Source organism: Drosophila innubila, chromosome X (genome assembly GCF_004354385.1).
Source record: "Drosophila innubila isolate TH190305 chromosome X, UK_Dinn_1.0, whole genome shotgun sequence".
Lineage (NCBI taxonomy): Eukaryota > Metazoa > Arthropoda > Insecta > Diptera > Drosophilidae > Drosophila > Drosophila innubila.
The window spans coordinates 7,152,178-7,175,262 of NC_047626.1; the positions used below are offsets into that span (position 1 = coordinate 7,152,178).

Sequence of the window (23,085 nt, forward strand, 5' to 3'; positions counted from 1 at the left end):
GATTTTTATTCTATAATTGGAATTAGATGGATGGGATTATTTTTCAGATCCTTTGCAATATCTTTGGAGATTTTCAAGAATCAATGTAAAGGATTGGCAGTCAAAAATAATACATTTATCCGAAGATTAAGGAATTGAACATTTTGCAGCGAATGGCTTAAAAAATGCGCCCAAAATCACAAATTTCCCAGCATATACCATTATTGATTTTTTGGTTTCATTTTATTGAATTTGTTCATTTAAACATTTACTCTAATGGTGTTTAATTAAAGATAAACAAAAAAAAGAAAAAAATCGCGACGAAGAAAAGATTAAACAAATAAGTCAAGATTATTTATAAAGAGATGCAGGTAAGATTTGAATACAGCTGAATATATAACTATATAATGTATGTACAGGCATAGTCGATAAACAGTATAATAATATATAAATACACTCAGCCCAATATTTATTCGCACAGTTGACACTTTAAATATTTGTCATTCATATATTTTGTAGAGTACAGGTAGACTTATATACAAAATTAAATCTTTCAGAATGATTAAGAATTAATGTTTTTTTTATACATATTTTAAGAACAAAACAAATTAAAAAATGGTAAACTAGATGTTTAAAAATTGTTCAAGTAAGGTGTACAAAAAAACTTTTGTGCGAATTTTTGCGTTTTCGTTTCTTATTATATTCAAAAAAAAAGTTGCTCTTATTAACTACAATAATTTATGTAACTTTACTATGAAAAGCTGAGCGTTTAAATGTAAAATGTGGGTGTACGCATAAATATTGGACTGACTGTATAAGCACACATACAGATATATATAACACTGCTTCATGTGTATAATATAGTACATGATTTATCAGAACAAATCGCGCATTTACTTTAAGACTGTCATAAATAAGAAAAAAATGGCAATATTGCAGAAAATGAGTTAAAAGTTTTTCAATTGCAGTAAAATGAAGAAATCTTGCGATATTCAAATGTGAAGAGTTTACACGATTTTGAGTATGATACTTTTAAACAATATAGAAAAGTATATAATGAATATTTCTGCATTATTAAATTCACAAAGTGTGTTTTTTTTTCTTAGTTATGACAGTCTTTAAAGTAAATAAGCGAATAAAGTATCACATTGTAGGATTTTGTGTGGGCAGCCAGGATATGAGAGGATATCATGTGCAGTTTTCTCGCTCTGCTCCCTAATGCCTGCCTGGGCATTTGGTCCAGATTGTGACTGTATTAATGTTGTTCGACTTTTTGGTGTTGTTGTTGTGATTATTGCTAGTGTCGTTGTTGCTGTCGTTGTTGTTGTTGTTTTGGCTGCCCATTTGAGCCGCGTTTCATTCGGTCTTGGCCTTGGCATCATCGCTGGCATTACAATTTCCATTACGATAATCGCAGTTGCTGCTCTGACTGTTGCTGCTTCTTCTGCGTTCATTTGTGGCACGCTGCGCATCCATTGTGGCACAATTGTCATCATCATCATCGCCATTGATGGCATCCGAAATGGCACTGGAAATGCTGCGACTGCAATTATTGGAGGCATGTGGCACACAGGCACAGGAATCACAGACACGCACATCCGTTTGCCAGCCACGTTCGGGAACTGGCATCCGTCGCTTGGAGCAATCACTGCACACCGCCTGACCGCAACGTCGGCAGTGATGACGCCGACAATCGCCTGCTACAAAGCTACCATTAGTGCCTCCTCCAGTGCCAGTTGCTCCACTTCCTGCTCCTCCTCCTCCTCCTCCTCCTCCATTTCGACTATCACTTCTCTTGACCTTTCCTGCACTTTGTTTACTCGCATGTTGTCCCAGTTCCAATTCCTCGGCACTGCCAAACACTGATTTGCAAATGAAACAACTAGGAGACTCTGCATCTGGCACCCAATACGATGGTCTGGCGCTGTCCTTGATTATCTCTGCAAAAAACATACCGATTTAAATTTGAACTGTTTTTGAGCTCAGCATGGGAGTTCTTACCTTTCGGATAATCGATGGCAACGGCAGCAACGCTGCTGATCGTGTTGTAGATCGTCTCTCCGTATTTTCGCACCAGAATGTCGCCCTCATCGTTAGTTGGCTTTGATCCTGTGCATGCGATAGTCAGATTTGAATTGCAATAAGTTAAGTCAGCTTGTTCTTGGGCTGTGTGACAAACAAGAAACTGTGACAATCACATCGAAAGAGGGGGGAAACAAGAGAGCGGGGATAAACGGTATGAAGGAGGAAGCAGGGAGAGGGAGAGGGAGAGAAAGAGAGGGTATCTTAAGCACTAATGTTAGTAACATATCTAAAGCGCGCTGTTACCAACATCTTATGTATAGTTATGTTAATAACATTTTTATAGCGCGCTGTTACTAACATTTATGTTAAACGCAGAGAGAGAGAGAGAGAGAGAGAGAGAGAGAGCTATTCAACCGAAAGACAGCTAGAAGAGAGCGAGAGAGAGAATGGATAGTAAGAAACAGCGCTGTTAATAATTTTACTTTGGGTCACTATTAAAAAATAAGTAAAAGGGTATATTGTGTTCGTTGGAATGCATGTAACAGGAAGTAGGAGGCATCTCCGACCCTATAAAGTAAATATCAGCATCAATAGCCGAGTCGATATAGTCATGTGTGTCTGTCCGTCGGTCTGTCTATCCGTCTGTGTTAACAAAAAGATCTCAGAGACTTTAAGAGGTAGAGCAACCAAATTTGGCACACAGATTTTTATATAGCCCCCCACGCAGATCAAGTTTGTTTCAAATTTAAGCCACACCCCCCTCCGCCACCGGAAATCGCAAAAAACCACCACACCCACAGTTTTTAAGATAATACAGTTTTTATGGTAAATAACGTTATCTATTAATATTATCTCTAATCTCATTTAAAAGCAGCAAGATTGCACAAGTAGAACGGGAGTAATGGCTAACCAAAGTTAATAATAAAGTTATTATTTCTGTACAATCACCTAAAAGTATGCAGTAGTTTTTGTTGGGTAGTAATTTCTTTAAAGTACTTTTATATATATATTAAAAAAAGTAACGGGTATCCTATGGTTGGGATCTCGACTATAGCCTTCCCGACTAGTTTTATGCTATATTTGAAACTGGCATAAAAGATGTAATATCAAAAAAAAATGTTAGACAGCGTTATTAATAACATGTTAATAACATTTCTATGTAATTTTCAAATAAAATAAGGTCCTACCGTTTAAGTGAGACAGGGGGAAGAGTGGGAGAGAGAGAAAGGAGAGTGAAAGGAGGAGTCAGATGGATTTGAACTACGTTCTTTCTTTCTTTCTTACCCGGCGTTGCATCCGATTTGCGCTGCAACTGCTGATGGCAATCGTTGCAGACACGCACCGGTTGAAGCCAACCACGTGCTGGAACCGGCAACTTGTGCTGACTACAAGTGTGACAGAATCCCTCGCCACAACCACGACAATGATGCTTTGGCATGCCAGTCTTCTCAAAGTTGCGCTTACAGGCGTGGCACAACTACAAAATAAAACAACAAAAGTAGAGGTATAAGTATGAGTATAAGTGTGAGTATAAGTATGGATACAAATTTTTGTTAGGGTATATGTGTAAATATAAGCATAATTATAAGTGCGACTATAAGTATAAGTCTGAGTATAAGTACAGGTATGAGTATATAAGCAAAAGTAAATGTGTGAAGTTATACTTAATAATGTACAAATGTCAAGAACCGAACACTGAAACTTTTGTACCGGTACGGTTGTGGTAGTTGCTAGGTCAAAGAGTTGTTCAACTTCCAACTGTCATAATTTGATCAAAACTGAATAGATTTTCAAACGGAATGTCATTTCGATCATGATTTGGCCTCTAAATTCATTCTGTGTTCAATTTTCTGTTCATTTAAAAAATTTAATTATTTTCGACCAAGATTCAATTTCGATGGTAAGGGTCCCCCCTTTGAAATTTTGAAAATTCAAAATTTTAAATCTCAAGTTTTCACTTTTAATCAACTCCTTATATCGTAATTAGTATAAAACAACACTTTAAACCTGATTCTGAGACCTTTCATTTTTTTGTAAAAAATCATGAAGAATTGTATAAAAATTTTGACTTGTAAAGTGACTAGCTCCGAATTTTGACAAACTTCAAACTGTCATAACTTGATCAAAACTCAACCGATTTTCAAGCGGAATGTCATTTTGATCATTATTTAGCCTCTAAATACATTCTGCATTCAAATTTTATTAAATAAAAAAAAAAAAAAATTTATTATAGATTCTACTAGATATTTATTTCGATGCCAAGGGTCCCCCCTTTGAAATTTTGAAAATTCAAAATTTTAAATCTCAAGTTTTCACTTTTAATCAACTCTTTATATCGTAACTAGTATAAAACAACACTTTAAACTTGATTCTTCAACATCTTAAAATTGTAAAATAATCAAAATTTATTTGCTGTACCGTTAAGTACCGGTACCGATACCGGAACCGAAAGAAAAAAACTGAAATAGAACCTTTAACCGAAATAGTTATTTTGGGACGTACCGGAACCAAAACCGTAACCTACATTTGTTTCGGTTTGATTCCCTGGGTGCAATAAATCGTCTAACTTTTTTTGTTTTTGCAATTGAAATTCTATTTATAAAACTAAATGCAATTTACTTTTTGTTAATAAATCGAAGCACGTTGTTTTGTGATTTCAAGATTAAATCGCAACTTTTTGTGTTTTGATTACTTGATTGTAAATATGTTTGTACTAAACAAATATGCGTCAAAGTAATAAATTAAAATAATAAAAGATATAAAAAACATAGGTATACACACAATTATCTCCTGATTGGGACGCCAATAGCTGGGCGCCACTTTGTCGGCCAATAAGTCGCTAATGGCCTTGGCCCAGGGCCCTGAGATGTTGGTAAAAGCCTCGCTCAGACTGTTGACGCTGTCCAGAACCATTTGGGCCGAATGCGCATTGGCACGTAGTCCAGAATTGCCGCCCTTCCAAACATGCACCACTTGCACGCTGCATTGATTAAAGAAATCAAAGGGAACTCAATTGATAAGGCAATATGAATTGATTAAAATCACGAATGGGCAGCCAAATTCTGCAAGTGAGCTCTACAAAACTGTACAAAACATCTACGAAAATAAAGAAATTGTTGCGAGCAGTGTCATAAATTGACTGTGTGTTCAGCGTCTCGACTCGAAGCAGCGAATTTGCTGTGCAATGTTTTTATTTGTTCATTTCAAGAGTCAACAATTTTTTGTGTGCTCAGCGTCTCGACTCGAAGCAGCGCATTTGCTGTGCAATGTTTTTTCGTTAATTTCAATAGTCAAAAATTATTTGTGTGTTCAGCGTCTCGACTCGAAGCAGCGCAATTGCTGTGCAATGTTTTTTTTAGTTAATTTCAATCGTCAAAAATTATTTGCGTGTTCAGCGTCTCGACTCGAAGCAGCGCATTTGCTGTGCAATTTCGTTTTTTGAGAGCAAATTGAACCTTTGGCTACCCTTCATTAAATGTATTGATAAGACCACTTACTGGACCACAGATGACTCGGGTGACTTGTTGCCATACCAATATTGACGTGCTCGATAGATCTCACCACAATAGGGACACTCAATGACATCGCCCTTCCACACATATTTGGCCAATCCCGACCAGGCTGTATCCGTTTGTGATTGCGCCCGAATGCTGACAACAATCTCTTTGCCATTGTTGTAACATGCCTTGCATAGATACAATTTATTCTCGTACTGATGCTGATAGTTGCAGGGTTGTGTATTGAAATGCGGTTCACCATCGCTGACGTGGCCCATGGAGCGTTGACAGCGACGACTGCATGATTCACAGTGGGCACCACAGGTGAAATACTGCTCGGGAAATGGATTGATTGCCTTCTCAATGATCTCGCCGGCAAATTTCTGATTCAACAATTTCATTGCCTTAAATACAACAGCCGGTTGACGTGGCGACCTCACAGCCGTATTCTCAATCTCCAGACGCAGTGCATCGCTGATCTTTTGAAAATTCGTCGCCTTTTTCGCATCCGTCTGAATGCCCACATAACGCAACGAACTGAACGCGTTTGTTTCATAATTCAATCGGGCAAAGCTATTTCGCAATTTATCCTCGGCGCTTTCCTCAACAGCTGCAAAAGGTTGATTGAAAAAAAATACATAAATTAAAATGTTTTCTTAATTTTTGGCTTAAGCTTAAATGTGGAGACTTCAATACAAAAAAAAAGGACTGCAATCGTTATACTAAGGCTTAAAATAACAAGCTGTTATAATTATATTTAAATTTTGGTTCTAATGCTAGAGAAAACACGCATTAGGAATGGTTTAAAAATTTAAAAAAATGGGATTTATATTTTTATGTAAATGTCATAATGTATCACTTTGATTTATACCTTTTTCGAATAAACATCGTAAATAATTTGTTCAATAATAATGACTTTTAAATACAAATTAAGATGATGATGTAGTGCTAAAAATTTTTGTGAAAATAGGGTTTGTTCCCATACTTCCCAAAGAAAACAAGTGGGCGGTTACAGTCGAGCACGCTCGACAGTAGGATACCCTGTGCCCAGGTACTCTGTACTGATAGTTGATTTTCGACCGATTGTTAGTATGGTAGCTAAATGATATATGGAACCGAATTAAACCAAATTTGGTCAGAATGTACATAACCAACTTAAATGCATATTCTAACAGTTTGGTTAAAATATCTCAAAAAACAAACAACTTTTTCATGCTAAAAATTGATTCTTGACCGATCGGTCCTATGACAGCTATATGATATAGTCGACCGATTTGAAAGAGCTTCGGCCAGGATGCACAAATCTAAGTAAAATGCATATTTTATCAGTTTGGTTACGATACCTCAAAAAACAACAAACTTTTTCATACTAAGACTTAATTTTTGATTGAGCGTCTCTATTGCAGCTATATAATATAGTGCACCGATTTTAACCAAACTTGGTCAGGATATATAATGCCAGCCCAGATGCAGATGCAGATGGTTTTGATATTTCAACAAATAAAAAACTTTTTCATACTAAATCTTCATTTTCGATGCATCGTTCCTATGGCAGCTATATGATATAGTGGTCCGATCCAAAATTAAAAACAAACTTGATCTGCCTAGGGTATCCAGAAACCTGCATACCAAGTTTGAAGTTTCTAGCTCCTATTGTTTCTGAGATCGACGCGTTCAAACAGACGGACAGACAGACGGACAGATAGACGGACATGGCTCAATCGACTCGGCTGTTGATCCTGATCAAGAATATATATACTTTGAGGGGCTGCCCAGCCTCCTTTTGCCTTTTACATACATTCTGTCAAACACATTATAAAAAATGTCCTTTACGATAATTTTGCAAAAAAGGTATCGATATGATCACAAAACATATTTATCGATATATGGGTATTTTGAGTCGACAACACTACTTACAGCTCTCGAGGGGTTTGGTGTAGTGCGTCTCATGGAATATGATCACAGCGGGACCCAAGGTGCTGCCATTGCCCATGGCCTGCAGTGCTTGGGTGAAATGCAAGCAGAATGCCTTCGAAGCGGTGCCCAAAAACTCATACATATCGCTGTGCAAGCGCTCCGACCGTGTGCGATAAACAACAATGTCCGAAATGGCGAGTATCTGTCGATAAATGATCGATCGATATCGATTAATTTTAAGAAAAGCTAGTAGAGCTGTTCATTGTAGTTCAATTAAAGGATTAGGTTCAGTAGTTAAATTTTTGATGAACTAACTAATATTTCAAATAGTTCGTTAGTTAAATGACCTATAATCAGGGATTTAGTTCGTTCGTTCACTTGAGGGATTAGTTCGATAGATCTTTGTCCGATCGCATCGATACAACTCTAAAAGGTAGCAGCAAATGGTAATCGCACTTACTTTAAGCAGCATACGCATGCGTTTGTTACTTTTGGCCGTTGTGCCCAGCAATCCCTCGGTGTCCAGACAGAGGACACCCTGTTCCCGTTGCATGGCCGCATAGACGCCGATTGTGCAGGAGCTTTGCTCCGTGGATGTGCGAAATACGGGATCGCCATCGAAAAATACCTGATTCATTGTATGCGATTTGCCATCGCCAGTGTTGCCAAATATTGAGATCACTTTGATTTTATCCAGTTCCTGGCATTTGAGTTTCTTGCAAAATAATTCCGGTGTTGCAATCTGTAAATTCTCATCGGCATCGAGAAACAGAAATGATCGATTGCTTGTGCCATTTGCATTGTCTATCGAATCGAAATCGTTGGTTGTGATAAAAGGTATCGATTTGAATTCAGCATCGTTAATAACATCGGGTCGTCGTGCCTCGTCCTGCAGAGAGAGAGAGAGAGAGAGAGAGAGAGAGAGAGCGCAGTGTGCAAAGAAAGAAAGGTGAAAGAGAAGAGAGTAGTGAGAGTATTAATGCTTATGTTATGTTAATTACAGTGTAAGCGCGCACCTCTGTTATGGACACTAGAAAGGCCATCATGAAACAAGAACAATTGCATGCGGCAGCAATAGCAATAGCAATAACAATAAAATCTTTAATTTACAGGTGCCGTTGGCCCAGCAGCTACGAACAGCGCTGATATGTTTTTTTTGTTTTGTTTTGTTTTTGTGACTCAGCGGCGGCTTCTGTTACTTCTACTGCTGCTGCTGCTGCTCAAATAAGTGACGACGCAATTTAAAAAAAACGTCTGGCATTTCTTTTGTTATTTCTTGCTTAATGTATGTGTGCGTTTAACAGCAACAGAAAAGAGCAACAAAATGTTTACAATGCTGCTAAAAACGTCATTCACTTAACAGACTGCTAACAGTTGGTGTTTGCATGCTGTTAATGCAATTTAAAGGGTCGACTCCGTGTTGCTATTTTTTATATTTTTAACAAATACATATAATATTTATAGTAAAAATTGTATACGATTCGCGTCTGTATGTGTGCGTGTGAGAGCATCAGAAAAGAGCAGCTATGTATATATTCAGGCTGCTCTTAAAAATTAATTTATTTAACAGACTGTTAACAGCCTGTGTTTGCTGCAGTTAAAATGTTTACGCAGTGACGTTTTGTTATTGTCCTTTTTATTACTATTGAATAATATATTCATTAAGTACAATATTTATACTTTCTGTAAACAATTGCAATACAATATATGTATGTCATATATTTTCGTAAAGCTTATCAAATGCTTATCACTATCAACGACAAGCAATGCAGTTTTTGTTTTGTTTTTGTAATGAATTTCGCCACAGGGCAAGCATGCGTGGAAGTGAGATGGCAAATGTAACTACGGTGAAGGCTGTCAAATCAAAGCGTAGCTCAGTTGTTTTTGTTGTTCAACTATTTACGTATTTACGTTGTTGCCGTGCCCCTTTTCGTATGTAAAGTGCGTCGCAGCTGTTTTGGGGCTGGGCTTTAACTATTTAATCTTACATATGTATATTCTAAAAGCCTCTTGCTGTAATTTGTATATGTTTATATTGTGTACATATGTATGTGCTTGGTTTATCAACAGCAGTAATAAAATAACAATGCGCAATACTCTTTTTTTGGCTCAAACAACAATAATATCACATTGAATGTCAACTAGTGTTGCCAGCACAGCTTTTTCCCGTCAAACTTGGCTTATCGTTAAGTTTAACTGCGGAAAAAATCTAAAAAGTAGACAGTGGAAATTGTATTCGTTTATATTACACTAACAAAAACATACAGTATCAAACCAACCGAAAATTTGTCAAAAATTTATGGAATTTTGAGAGATTTTTGGTTTGTTTCGATTTGTTGTTAATAAATTTAGCTTTATTTCGACTTCTTGGCAACACTGACTGGAACATCTGATTTTGTTTTTGTTGTTGCCGCATTGACCTCTGTCTATATCTCAGTCTCTTACCTGAAAATATTGTAGCGGTTGCATTATTGGCGATTGATTTTTGTTTGTTGTATCCAAATTGATCATATTGTCAAAGTTATGTCGTTGTTGTGAATGATTTTTGTTGCAGCTGCAAACTGCAGCCAATTGATATTAACTATATATGTATGTAATTGTATCCGCTTTGAGTGTATTGGTGTTGCTGTTTATATAGCCGTTGAGTGCGACTAGCTGCCAATGTCGATGCGCATAGAATTTCCAGTATTCTTTCGAATATTACATGTATTCACTTTATCGAAAACTTAACTATTTACGCGCACGACGCAGCACACACATTAGTAATACACTAAAACGCGCACGCATTGTCAAAAATAATAGCACTGTGTATAGAGATGTCACATAATATCGATCGATATATCGATGCAGATGCTTTGCCCTATCGCCTAGAGATGACCACATGCAGCGATATGTTGTAAAGTACTCACAATGTAATACATGAAACAAATGATAATATTTGGCGTTGGCTTGATATATAAAATAAATGAAATTCTACTCTTAACTCGTTTCAGTTGCGTTTTAGTAGTGTACAAAATTCCTCTACAGTATAATATCGATATTTTAGCTTTGGTTTCGATATTATTGGTGTACACTGAATGTATCGATGCATCGATATGCCATGATATCAACATCCCCAATGTATGTGTGCGCCGCAAAACAAAACGCGTATTGTACGGGCACGGTGCGGGCACACACAGCAAGCAGCAGAGAGTATTTCTGAATTGGCTGTGCTTTCAAACGACAAATCGGTGAATAAGTTTATCAATTAAAAAATCAAATCAAAAGCAAAACAAAACAAAATTGGAAATGTCCTGAAAGTGTTGCCAGTTTCTTTGTTGTTGTTCAAGTGTGTGCACAGTGCGTCTCGTGTGTGATTGGCTGTGTGTCGTCGTCGTCTCGTGTATGGTGCTAAAATTTACACATACCCACCTACACACACACAGACACGCACACATACACATACATTGTAAGTGTAGAAAATTTCTGCTGCTTTCTTTTGTTGCCTTATTCGTTTGCATTGCCCCCGAGTGTGGCTGTGTGAGTAGTGTTGGTGTGTATGTGTGTGTGTGTCGCATATATTGTCCGTGTATTTGAAAGGGTGGCCATACCCCAAGAGGGTGGAGTCCGAGTTCGAGTACGTATATAAATTTATATATGTATATTATTTTCTGAATCGCTCACACACGCATAAATATCTGCGGTAACGGTATTTGAATGAGTCGTTAAATAGCCGCAATTGTTTAGCAATTAGGACGCACGAGATGAATGAATGAGAAAACAGAAAGAAAAGAGACACACAAACTAAACATGACAAATAAACATGCTCATAAGTTTTCAAGTGGCTGCTCTCATTAAACAAAACTTCATTCGTTGTTGGTTTTCAAAACTGTTACTTCCATGTGTGGGTGGTTCGGTGTAATGAGCAGGAGGTGGGGGTGGGGGTTGCTAGATGGACTTGGGGTGCGCCAAAAACGGAAACGAGAAATTTTCATTCAACGTTTTTCTTGGTTCCATTTGATTTTTATTGTGCCATTGCTCCTTGTATGTACATGCACACACACAAACGCAGGCATGTACATGTATACAGTGAGTCAGAAAAGTATTCGTACACCTCTTATAATTTAGCAGTTAGCTTAAAAATGTAATCTTAAATTTTGTTTCATTTGTTTTTCTCAATTGAAAAAAAACATCATTCACTTAAAGTCACTTTAAAAAAGCGTAAATTATACCAATATTCTTCTTCAATATTTATTTTCAATGCTGTATCACTATGATTTACAAAATTACGATTTTGAGTAATTTACTCACAAAAAAATGACACATTTTATAATAATTAAACATAAATAAAAATAAATAAACAAATATAAAAAAATTTTAGAATTTAAATTATAAAATAATAATTAGTTCTTGAGTTTAATCTTCTTTGCTTTAAAATAGTGATTTTTCAAGTTTTCAAATATTCTCTATTTATATTATTTATTGTCAACTAAGAACAGTTGCCCTAGTGATATTTAAAATTTAAAGTAAAGTAAGATTAAGAAAAAACAATTGAAAAAAATTATAAAAGTTTTAAGACTAAAAATATTGAACTATGTAAAAGTCTGTGGATTAAAAAAAAAATGTATTAGTTATGCAACATTTGTTGGATTAAAATATTCATTATTTATTATTATTATTAAAGAGAAATTAAAAGTAAACTTTATATTGTATTTTTTACAATAATTACAATAATTAAAACTAATTAATTCCCCTCACGTTTTGATTTAATAATTATTGGTGTGCATATAATTTTTTGATTCACTGTATGTACATGCAAGTGCGCGACAATGACGAGACGGCGGCGCGACGTCTCGACGTCTGTTTGTCTGCGCTGCGCTGCTGCTGCTGCGTCGCTGTGTGAGCTTGCAATTTAAGTTGCATGCTTTTGCCGGCATACACACACACACATACATATATATAATTACAGAGGCAGACACACACACGCACGTATATTTACGGGCATCAGTCAAGCATATTGCACTTTGTTTATAACAAATTGCTTGTAAATTCTCTCGCTCATTAACGCCACCCACACACACACACACGCACACACACACACATAGTCTCTCTCTTACACGCATGCACAGTCAACACATACATACATATCACAGCTCTCTCACTCATGCTTTCTCTCTTCCTCTTTCTCACTCTCGCTCTCTCGCTTCGCCTGTGTTTCTATTTTGCATTACTTTTACAGCGCGTCGCATCACCGGCACAATAACAACAACAACAACAAAAACATCAGTAGTCCAAAAACTCATACGACATTTATTATTGTGAGTTAGGCGCAGCGTGCGTCGCTGCTGCTGCCGCCAAAGTATAAACAGCAACAACAACAACAACATTTTCCATACGCGCACACATTTGCATACATACATACATATAAACATCTGCACAGCTGCTTACGCACATACAATTTATACATACAAATACGAATATATACAAATAAACATACGCATTGCATTTGCATTTCAAAACTAACCAAAAAATACCAAAACAAACACAAAAAAAAAAAAACAAAAAAAAAATACCAATCAATGGCAGATTTAATGCGTTTGGGTAATGTGGACGTTGTCATTCAGAAAGATAAACTTGGCTCGCCAACGGGCGGCTCCGATGACGGCAACCTAGCGGCATTGGGCGGTATAACGGGTCTCGGCGCCATGATGGCAGCAGGCGGCATTGATCTGGCCGATCTGGCACAGGAATTGGATCAGGATGAATTCGATGGACCCCACATGCTAAATGGTGAGTGTATGCACAATTCCAAATTCATAAAAACAATTATTTTGCTATCTAAAAATATAAAAATCTTTGTCCTGAAAATAGAAGCCAAATAATGATAAGATTGACAGTCCGCAAGAAAATCGGTTAAGATTTGTTGTTGCTGTTGACATTCTGCAGAAAATCGGCTTAAAATTGACAAAGTTAAGACAGTTTAAAGTTTTTGAAATTAAATAAAATGGGAAAAGTATGGAAAAAATGAACAGTGGGCGACAAAAAAATTTGATTTTCCAATTTTAATGCAGAATCAAATTAGAGGAGAAATAATAATAATGATAAAGTTGGCTTTTCGCAAGGAAATCGCTTAAGATTTGGCAAAGTTATGACAGCTTGAAGTTTTTGAACAATTTTCATGTCGAATCAAATTAATGCTGAGGTATTATATTATTAAAGCTAAGATATTATATGAAGTTAATTTAAATTACTCGATTGGTCGTAAAAAAATATAATCGTGTTAAAGTAGTTGAAAGTAGCTTCCGCGAAAATCGAAAATTTTACATCACTAACAAATATACACACACTCACACTCGCACACACACACACACAGCCTCACATACAGTTGTATGAGTAAAGCGCACATCAGGTGAATCATCAGCTGTGACCGCAGCCTTGCAACGTTTCGACTTCTAGGCTTCTTCTTTGACTTTGACTTTGGCTTATTCCCAAGGTGCAATGTACTGCTACTGTGTCATGCGTCATAAACAAAAGCAACAACAGCAACAACAACAAAACAGCTAAGCAATTATTGCGTCTGCGTAGCTGCGCTGCTCAACGTGAGTCATGCGCCTGCGCCAGCGTCACACTCTTTTACTCTCCCACTCTCTCTCCCTCTCTGTCGGTCTGTGTGTGTGTGTGTACGTGTGCGTGACCTTTATGAGTTTTTGCTTATCGCATTACACACATTATCGATAACAGCACGTTTGTTGACAATTGATCGTCATTAAATATTTGAATGCAGTGCTGCCAGACAAAATGGGCGATATTCTTGAGATTGCATTTTACTTGAAGTCTCTAAATTACAATCGTTTATCAATTGACTGTCGTTGTTTGATGACGCACACACACACACATGCATTAGGTTTTATCACCAGTGCTGTCAACTCTACGGCTTATAAAAAAGCTAAACTTGCCTTTGAAAAAAGCTAGAAATAACCAGAAAATTTGGTTGGTAGCTAATAACTAAAGGCTAGAGTAGTGAAGCGATATTTTTAATTGATCTAATACAGTATTTTTAAAAACTTCTCAAGTTCGTCAATCATATCGTTTTCTGCAACTGAACTTATGTGGGTCTGATTGGTCCCCATCTTTTTTAAGCATACTGCCGGCTCTTCATAATTATGACGGCATTCATCTTCCCCGCGTAGTCCGCATCTTATATGTAAAGTTGAGTTTATTTTTTGAACAGCCATTCTCTTCCGAAGTTTAGTTTAAACATTGTTCATTTGACTAAAGACACTTTCCACCAATGGCAGCGATAAAAGGTTTAGCGCAAATAATGCCAGTGTCGAAAATCTTTTATTTCCTGTTTATCCAAGTTGGATACTTTGGCCCAAAAGCTTGTGGTATTCTTTAAATTGGACTACTTAATAAGGTGGACGTTCGAGTATTGGAACAGAATCTCTTCAATATTGGTTGATTCCACCTTGCTTGGAAAATAGCTAAAATTCCCGCTAGCCGCTCATTTACAATTTATCCCGCATTTGCCCCTAGATCTAGCGGGGAAATAGCTAAATTGGCAACACTTACACATACATGTACATTTATCTATGTAAATATATATTATATTTTTATTTTATTAATGTTTAATGGCATAGCGTCAATTGATTAGAAAACGACAAAGCTTTTAAGTATTTTCAGTACGTTTCTTGCCGCTGTCACGTTTCTATTTATGACAAAAGACCACGCTGCGGTCAGCTAATCGCTTTTGTTGTTGTTTTCCGTGTGTGTGTGTGTGTGTGTGTGTGTGTTTCTGGGTTTTGTTTTGTTTTGTTTTTTTTTTTGCATCTGTTAATTATAACAACTGCAACCGCACACACAAGAGAGACACTCAAAATGTCGACAAACACTTGTAAGTTTTTTTTATTTTTTTTAATTTATTTTGTTTAACCAGTGTTGCCATTTTAGCAATTTTATTGCTAGATTTAGTCCTTTTTTTAGTTGCAAAAGTTAGAAAAATTTTTGAATTGCTATAAGCTATAGTTCTAGCAATTTTTGAAAATGATTTAGCTACCAAAATTTTTTCTTTTTACTACTAGAATTTGTAAAATTACAAAAGCTGGAAAATTGATTGAAATGCTATAAGAAAATCCATTTTGTCGAATGGGAGAACTATTTCGTCAGCACAAAGTTTTGGGCAGAGCTCTTTTTTGTGTACAAAGATTTCAGATTTCAATTTAGCTATTTAAGCCCACAATATTTTGGCAACACTGTGTTTAACCGCAATGTCAATTCAAATTGAAGCTATCGCCTTTTAACGAGATTTAAGTACTTTTTCTTCCTTAGATACTTATCGATATTTATCGATCTGCCAAGCATATCATTTTACCTTCTTTTTAGGCGCTTTCTGCAGGTGTTCAATAGAACAAAGTTTGTTTCTTTTTGTATTGTTAGCAAAAAAAAAAAAACGAAAAAATATTTCGAAAATTTGATATTCAAACTGAACATAATTGAGTAAAGTTTAAGCGACTAGCAAATGCTCTGCAGACAAGTTGAAATATGACAAAAATATTGTTTCATTTGATAATTTCATCTATTTTAAAATAATTTGTATTAAATTATTTTAATTTTTTTTTTAGTGTTATTTAAAATATGTACAGAAATTGATTTGACAAAATGTAAAAATTTACTTAATCGTATTTATTTATTTTGAAAAATTGTTAGAACAAATAAAGCTCCTTATTTATTTTGTTTAAGATAATAAAATTAAAATTAATACGTCAAAACAGTTACTTAACTATTTGCTATTGGTGTCGATTTCTATTTCGTCACTAAAAAAATGAGTTTACACTGTTGAAAGTACAGTTGTTATTTAATGTAGGGTATTTCCACTTTTGTTGCAACCCGTGGAAATGTCTTTGCTTTCTTCAGTTTCGTATCGCGTGTTCTGCTGTATTGTGCAATGTTATTAATTTGGCACATTTTTCAACATTATTTGTTTGCAGGCGAAAGGCCGGCGATAATTGCTCCGCCGGAGAGTGAATGGTACCATGGACGATTGGATCGTTATTCCGCCGAGGCGCGTCTCCGTGGCAGCGGCAAATTGGGCAGTTATCTGGGTGCGTATCGTCTTATAAATCACAACCATTTTCAATTTATACTCATAATTTGTACTCATTAATTAGTGCGCGAAAGTGATCGGAAACCGGGCTCCTATGTGCTCAGCTATTACGGACGCACGGGCATCAATCATTTCCGGTAAGATTATAAAGAATCTTCAATAAGTAGGGCTGCAAAATTAAAGATAACTAACATATCGATTATTTCATTAATGAATTAAAATAACAATAAATACTTGAAGAATATGATTTCAAATTTTTTATAGTCCAATTCATCTATATAAAAATTTATGAAATAAAGTTGCTTACAATAAGTCAAATTATTGTTTAAAGCTTAATGGAAAGTTTCCATTTTAAAATGTACAAAAAATAAATTTTAAAATCGATTTACTATCGATACTTTTTCTAACAGTTTTATAAACTTTACTTACATTTTCTGCTTTTCTATAGGATTACGGCCGTTTGTGGTGACTTTTACATTGGCGGACGCCAGTTTATTTCTCTGAGCGATCTCGTTGGTTATTATACCTCGTGCAGCGATCTCTTGAAACGTGAGCGTCTTGTGATTCCCGTAGCGCCTCCGGAGCCGGTCAACGATAAGAAACGTGTAGTGGCCATTTTGCCGTATACGAAAATGCCGGAAACGGATGAGCTGAGCTTCCAGAAGGGTGACATCTTTTTTGTGCACAATGACATGGGCGATGGCTGGTTGTGGGTGACGGCTCATCGTACCGGGGAACAGGGCATGATATTTCGTGAGCTTGTCGATGATCTGGATGTCTCCATTGATCCGAATACGGTGTTTCCTTGGTTCCATCCCAATTGCACCAAAAACGAGGCTGTCGATATGTTGGTCAAGGGTGAGTACGCGAATATCGTAAGTTCAGGATACTGTTAAACGACTTTTTGATGTGATCAAGTCACTGTATTAACGGTTAGCTTCAATTTTTTTACATTTACAAATTTTCTTTTGAATATCGTAAGTTTTCATATTGATCAAATCAGTTTCATGTTTATAAACGGTGTCCAAAGCAAAATAAAACAATCATTTCTCTTGTATAACGTATCTTTCTTATGATTGAAAGTCGTTTTTGAATATCGTAATTTACGATATTGAAAAAACAAAAACTAAGGTGTATCAATGGTTATCGGCTCCAAATATTACATATCTATAATTGAATATCGTAAATAATATAGTATCGTGCTTTTTTATTTGCAGCTGGTCCTGGCAGCTTTCTAGTGCGACCTAGTGATAACTCACCCGGAGATTACTCGCTCTTCTTTCACATCAACAATCAAATTCAACGATTTCGCATTGAGAAAAAGGGCGTCCGATATTTGATGGGCGGTCGGACGTTCGAGTGTCTCGATGCGGTGATTAATCGTTATCGGAAAGAGCAAATCGTTGAGGGACATTCACTCAATCATCCGGTGGTAAATGGTTCACAGCCAGAGTTTAATCAACAGTATGTGGTTGAAAAGGCCGCGGAGAAAATCTACGCCACGTTGAGGGAATGTCGCGATCAAATTGGCCTCAAGAAGATCAAGGGCATTAAGCATCATGGACATTTGAACAAGAAGTCGGATAAGACGACCAAATGGAAGCAATTGTATTTTGCATTGATCAACGATGGCACCGAAACTCAATTGTGCTTTTATGACAATCCCAAAAAGACTAAGCCCAAGGGTCTCATTGATCTATCGTGCGCATATCTGTATCAGTGTCATGATTCCCTCTGGGAGCGACCCTATTGCTTTCAGATTGTGGAACGTGCACTGCCTTGTCTAGCGACTGTCACATATCTCTGTGCTCCCAGTCAGGAGAGTTATGTGGAATGGATAAATGCCTTGAAGGCCCAATGCGATTCACAGCTGAGTCGGGCACAAAAGAAGGTATCACGACTCCGTGAATTGCGTTGCCTCAATTTGCATGTGCTGGAGGCGCATCGATTGCCATTCAAATTGGTGCCACATCCCTATTGCAGTATTTCCCTTAACCAGGTCAAGGTGGGCAAGACGCGCGTCAAGATTGCACCCGAACCCGTCTGGGAGGAGGAATTTGTACTCGAGTAAGTTACGATTGCCAGTTTTGATGCTCAGTAAGAGTTTTATAACTGTGTGACAATGTATGCAATTATCTTCTAGTCTATAAAGTATATATATATTTGATTAATACATACACCTCGTACTTAGAATTTGAATGCTATAAACTACAATATTAATAATCGAATATTCAAATAACAGAATTTAATGTCTATCAACCAATATTCACTTGAAATAAACTTGTGATTTCGTATGAGTATCGTATATTAATATCTTAAATTACGATATTAGAAAAACCCCAATTCGTATTAGAAGGAAACATCTCCTATCTCCTTATAAAGTACAATATAATCATGATCTCTATAAACATCTTGATCTCAGAGGCTATAAGAGCTAGAGCTACCAAATTTAATGAGAATATTAATGGTTTTTATTTAACTTTTTAATAATTATTTGAAATCATTTTTGAATGAACCATTTAATTAACTATCTTTGTTATAAGTACTGGATATCTCACTGTCGATCACACTCGTTTTATGGTGTTATTTGGTTTGACATTTGAAATTTCGTTTATTGAAATATCAATAATTATTTTAATTATTTTTATATTGTTTATACTTCTTGTTATTTTGATTGTCGAGTACAGGTTATCACACTGTCGAGCAAACGCGATTCTGAGAGCTTTTAATTAAGTTATTTGATTTAAAGTCGTCATACCATTTTCAATTTCATGTCTTCCCTACATTTCACATCCACACCTACTTTTGTTCTAATCCATTACGTTCCACTTCCTTAAATAACTAAATTTTCGCTCTAATTCCATTTTTCAATTCATTACGTGCTTCCATTTAAAATTCACAAGCATTTTTGTTCCATTCCATTACGTTCCACTTGTTTTAATGCTTAAGTTTTCGCTCCTTTTGCATTTGTCATTTTATGTCGTCCTTTAATTTGACATCCACAAGTACTTTTGTTCCACTCCATTATGTTCCACTTGTTTTAATACTCAAATTACCACTATTTTTTCTTTTTCCTTTGCAGCGATGTGCCACCAGATGTGGTATCCCTGACAATTACGCTGGTGTCGCGTGGCAAGCGTGGCAAGGACTCTGAGGTGGCCGAATTGACCATCGATTTGGCCAGTCTAAAGAACGGCCAGGAGACGGAGGGATGGTATCAACTGACAGGCATGACACCCATGGGCGAATGGGGCTCTTTGAGACTACGTATGCGATATCTGGATGATCTGATCATGCCCTGCGAGGAGTACAGTCCACTGCAGCAGTTGCTGCTCGAACCGGAATTGTATGCCGTCAAGGCGCTCGCCGAACTCTGTCACAATGATCGTGTGCCATTGGCAACGGCATTGTTGCGGGTGTTCCGGCATGAGAAACGGGAAACGGAATTGATACGCATTCTGTGCCAGGCTGAGGTGGCACGTGAGAATGAGACAACGACACTGTTCCGTGGCGCCTCGTTGGCCACCACATTGATGGACTTGTATATGCGGACCGAGTGCAGCGGTTTCCTTCAGTCCGCTGTCAGCGAAACCGTTCAACGCATCCTCGAGAGCAAACAGTCGGCGGAATTGAATCCCACGAAAATGGATGTCAACGATGATGCATGCACAAATGCCGAGTTCCTGCTACAAATACTCGATCTTGTCACACAATCGATCTTCACATCCCCGGACGCTTGTCCCCGCAGTGTCCGTTACATTTGCAATTGCCTGCAAAAGGCCGTGGTTGCCAAATGGCCAACGGAGCGTTTGGTGCGCACCCGTGTCGTCTCCGGTTTTATATTCCTGCGTCTGCTCTGCCCGTCGCTCCTCAATCCGCGCCAATTTGGCCTCGTCAGCGAGACGCCTCCAACGGCCGCCACACGCTCCCTCATCATGGTGGCCAAGTGTCTACAGAATCTGGCCAATCTCATTGAATTTGGCGGCAAGGTAAGCAAAAGGAATTGTACTATCATTTCTATTTACAAAGTATTTAACGCTTTAAAGACCCTTTAAAGCAGGTATTTAAAATAATAGTTATAAGTTTGGCAATATCTAAAATATACTATTTTGGTATGGAGTATTCTAGGAACAGAATGACTTGCATTCAAAACTTTCAATTTAACTATTATATTTCCCCTTTTATAAACTAAAAAATAATAATTAAATTTCTATTTTTATTTAAAAGTCAAACACTAACAATTATTTTCATTTGATGTAATAAAAATTGAATATAATAATTGTTTGCAAAATATTAAAAAAATAGTAAAAATTAAAAAAATACAAAAAGTATTAAAATACACTTGTTGGTATTTTAAAGAAAATTTTGTATTTTTTGTATGTTTATTATATTTTTATAATCTTAAAATAATGGTTCAACTTTTTAATAAAACACCAAGAATTAGAATTAATTCTAATCATATCAATCGAAAAGATAAAACTTAAACTAAAACTAATGAAAATATTTTATGATTTTTAATTAAATATTGTAAGTTTATTATTATTTCACTATATGTATATTTTTACCTTATTGTTTTGATAAATTAATCTAAAATTTGTGGTTTATATACATTTATATACATTTACTTGTTCGATTAATCGTTGCAATAATCGCACGGCGTTTTTCGCTTTCAGGAGCAATACATGGAGGTGGTCAATCCGTTTATTTTGAAGAACAAGGAGCGTATGATTGTATTCTTAGATCAATTGTCGCTAATTACGGATCCCAATCCGCCGCTGGGCATGTTTGTGGAGCAAAATTCGAATCACAATGCACAGGACACTGGTAAATTAATAGTCGATTACAGAGAAATAAAAATCGATTGCAATAAAATGGTAATTAAATATATTTATTTTTATAGGTCGCGAATTAGCCACCTTGCACCACATTTGCGTATCCTATTTGCCGGAATTGCAAGAGCTATCGAATATATTATCGATTAAGAAGCTTGTAACGGTCACCGATATGCTGACCAAGCACAAATTGAAGTATCGCGAGATGATCAGCTAAGAGAAGAACAACAAACAACAAAGCCACTACACCAGTCAGTTTAAATATACATATATAGATATATATATAGTATATACATTTTTATATAGATATTTACATACATATATATAGTATATACACAGTTGATCGCCCAAAAAAAAAAAGAAAAAAAAAAAACAAAAGATAAGAAAAACATCATGAAATTACATAGTGCATATTGTGAGAATAGTTCCAGTAGATTAGTCAAGCTTTTCTCGCGGCATTTTCTATATGGGTTCATTACTCTTCTTAAGTTCTCTTCCACATTTTATATAATACATATATATACGATATAGCAGGCATATATATATATTATTTTATATTATATATATAGCGTATAGTATGTCTTTTTTTTATTTTTATACAAAAAATATACATTATAAAAGCAGCTAAAACAAAAAGTGAAAGTAATTTTGTAATTAGCCAGGTCGAAAAATGTGTTCAACAAAACAGGAAAAAAACGGAAATGAAAATGGGAGAAAAACAAAACGAACAACAAAAAGTATTTATACATTTTTTTGAAAATGTGTCTTCGAAATAATAAATAAAAAGACATAAGAAACACGCGTGGCCATTAAATTCAGCAAAAATAAAAAGTAAATTTAATAACGTAAAAAAACTGAAAGAAAATAATGCAATATTATGAGAATACATTTCGTCTTATTAATTGATTTAAGCTTATATGGAATATACATATTGACATACATATAGTATATATGTGTATATATATTTTAAAAGCATACATACACAAGTAAATTTTACTATATTATCAAACTATTATCTATCTATTATATGTATTACTATTATTATGTACTATATTATATAGCCTCAGTGCTCAGTCGCATTTTCAATATTTTAACTAACACCTTTTTTTATGGATTTGTATTTGTATTTGTTTACCTTGTATGCAGGCAACATTTGACTTGATTTTTTTTTTTTTACATTTTTTATATTATCATGTTTGTATATATATATCTTGATATTGTTTTGAAACATCCATACATTATCTTTAAATGCATTAATAAATGCGTCTCGTCTTTCTATAATACCAATTGCAATTCGTATGTATGTGAAGAAATTAATACAAATAATGACGTAGTTGAACTTTTCAAAAAACTTTTATGTTCATAATGTAATTTGTAATGCATCAAAATGATTAAGAAGATAAAACAAATAGTTATCTACTACTGTGTCCAAAAAATAAGGTGACATTTGATTTTAAACTGCGCGCTTTGAAGGATTAGGAGAATTCTTTTTGTTTTTAGGTTGGTAGTACTGTGAGTGACATCTATGTCAAATTTCATGTGAAAATATTCATTACTGTTTGAGATACGCGTCGTTTTGTGAGCTGCTAAAAGTGAGTTTCTCGTTTTTTGCAATGTCGAAATTTGTTGAGCAAAGAATTTGCATTAAATTTTGTTTGCGGAATCAATTTTCTGCTGCGGATACGTTGAGGATGGTGCAGAAAGCCTTTGGTGATGAGGCTATGTCTAAAAAAAATGTTTACAAGTGGTATAG

General features: G+C 35.8%; 2 protein-coding genes across 7 annotated transcripts; one reads left to right on the plus strand and one right to left on the minus strand.

Moving 5' to 3' along the window:
* Window positions 1-320: 320 nt before the first annotated feature.
* LOC117794343 (zinc finger FYVE domain-containing protein 1-like) lies at window positions 321-10,237 on the minus strand. Of its 3 annotated transcripts, none has more exons than XM_034634977.1 (8): window positions 9,864-10,237; window positions 7,879-8,307; window positions 7,419-7,620; window positions 5,502-6,111; window positions 4,786-4,984; window positions 3,289-3,481; window positions 1,981-2,139; window positions 321-1,919 (listed from the first exon to the last, which is right to left on the minus strand). In XM_034634977.1, the coding sequence occupies exons 1-8, from the start codon at window positions 9,927-9,929 to the stop codon at window positions 1,336-1,338; spliced, it is 2,442 nt and encodes an 813-aa protein (XP_034490868.1). In that variant the 5' UTR covers window positions 9,930-10,237; the 3' UTR covers window positions 321-1,335. The 3 variants fall into 3 exon arrangements, with proteins under 3 accessions (XP_034490868.1, XP_034490870.1, XP_034490869.1); XM_034634979.1 differs by having other exon boundaries at window positions 1,981-2,088; window positions 9,864-10,236; XM_034634978.1 differs by lacking the exon at window positions 9,864-10,237 and adding an exon at window positions 8,435-8,704.
* A 274-nt stretch (window positions 10,238-10,511) lies between these two features.
* Window positions 10,512-22,186, plus strand: LOC117782915 (ras GTPase-activating protein 1). 4 transcript variants are annotated; one of them, XM_034620031.1, is made up of 9 exons: window positions 10,512-10,866; window positions 12,637-13,187; window positions 16,385-16,498; window positions 16,565-16,637; window positions 16,949-17,358; window positions 17,718-18,567; window positions 19,583-20,489; window positions 21,174-21,324; window positions 21,401-22,186. In XM_034620031.1, the coding sequence occupies exons 2-9, from the start codon at window positions 12,977-12,979 to the stop codon at window positions 21,547-21,549; spliced, it is 2,865 nt and encodes a 954-aa protein (XP_034475922.1). In that variant the 5' UTR covers window positions 10,512-10,866; window positions 12,637-12,976; the 3' UTR covers window positions 21,550-22,186. The 4 variants fall into 4 exon arrangements, with proteins under 4 accessions (XP_034475922.1, XP_034475906.1, XP_034475932.1 ...); XM_034620015.1 differs by having other exon boundaries at window positions 10,513-10,866; window positions 12,984-13,187; XM_034620041.1 differs by having other exon boundaries at window positions 10,513-10,866; window positions 13,022-13,187.
* Window positions 22,187-23,085: the final 899 nt, after the last annotated feature.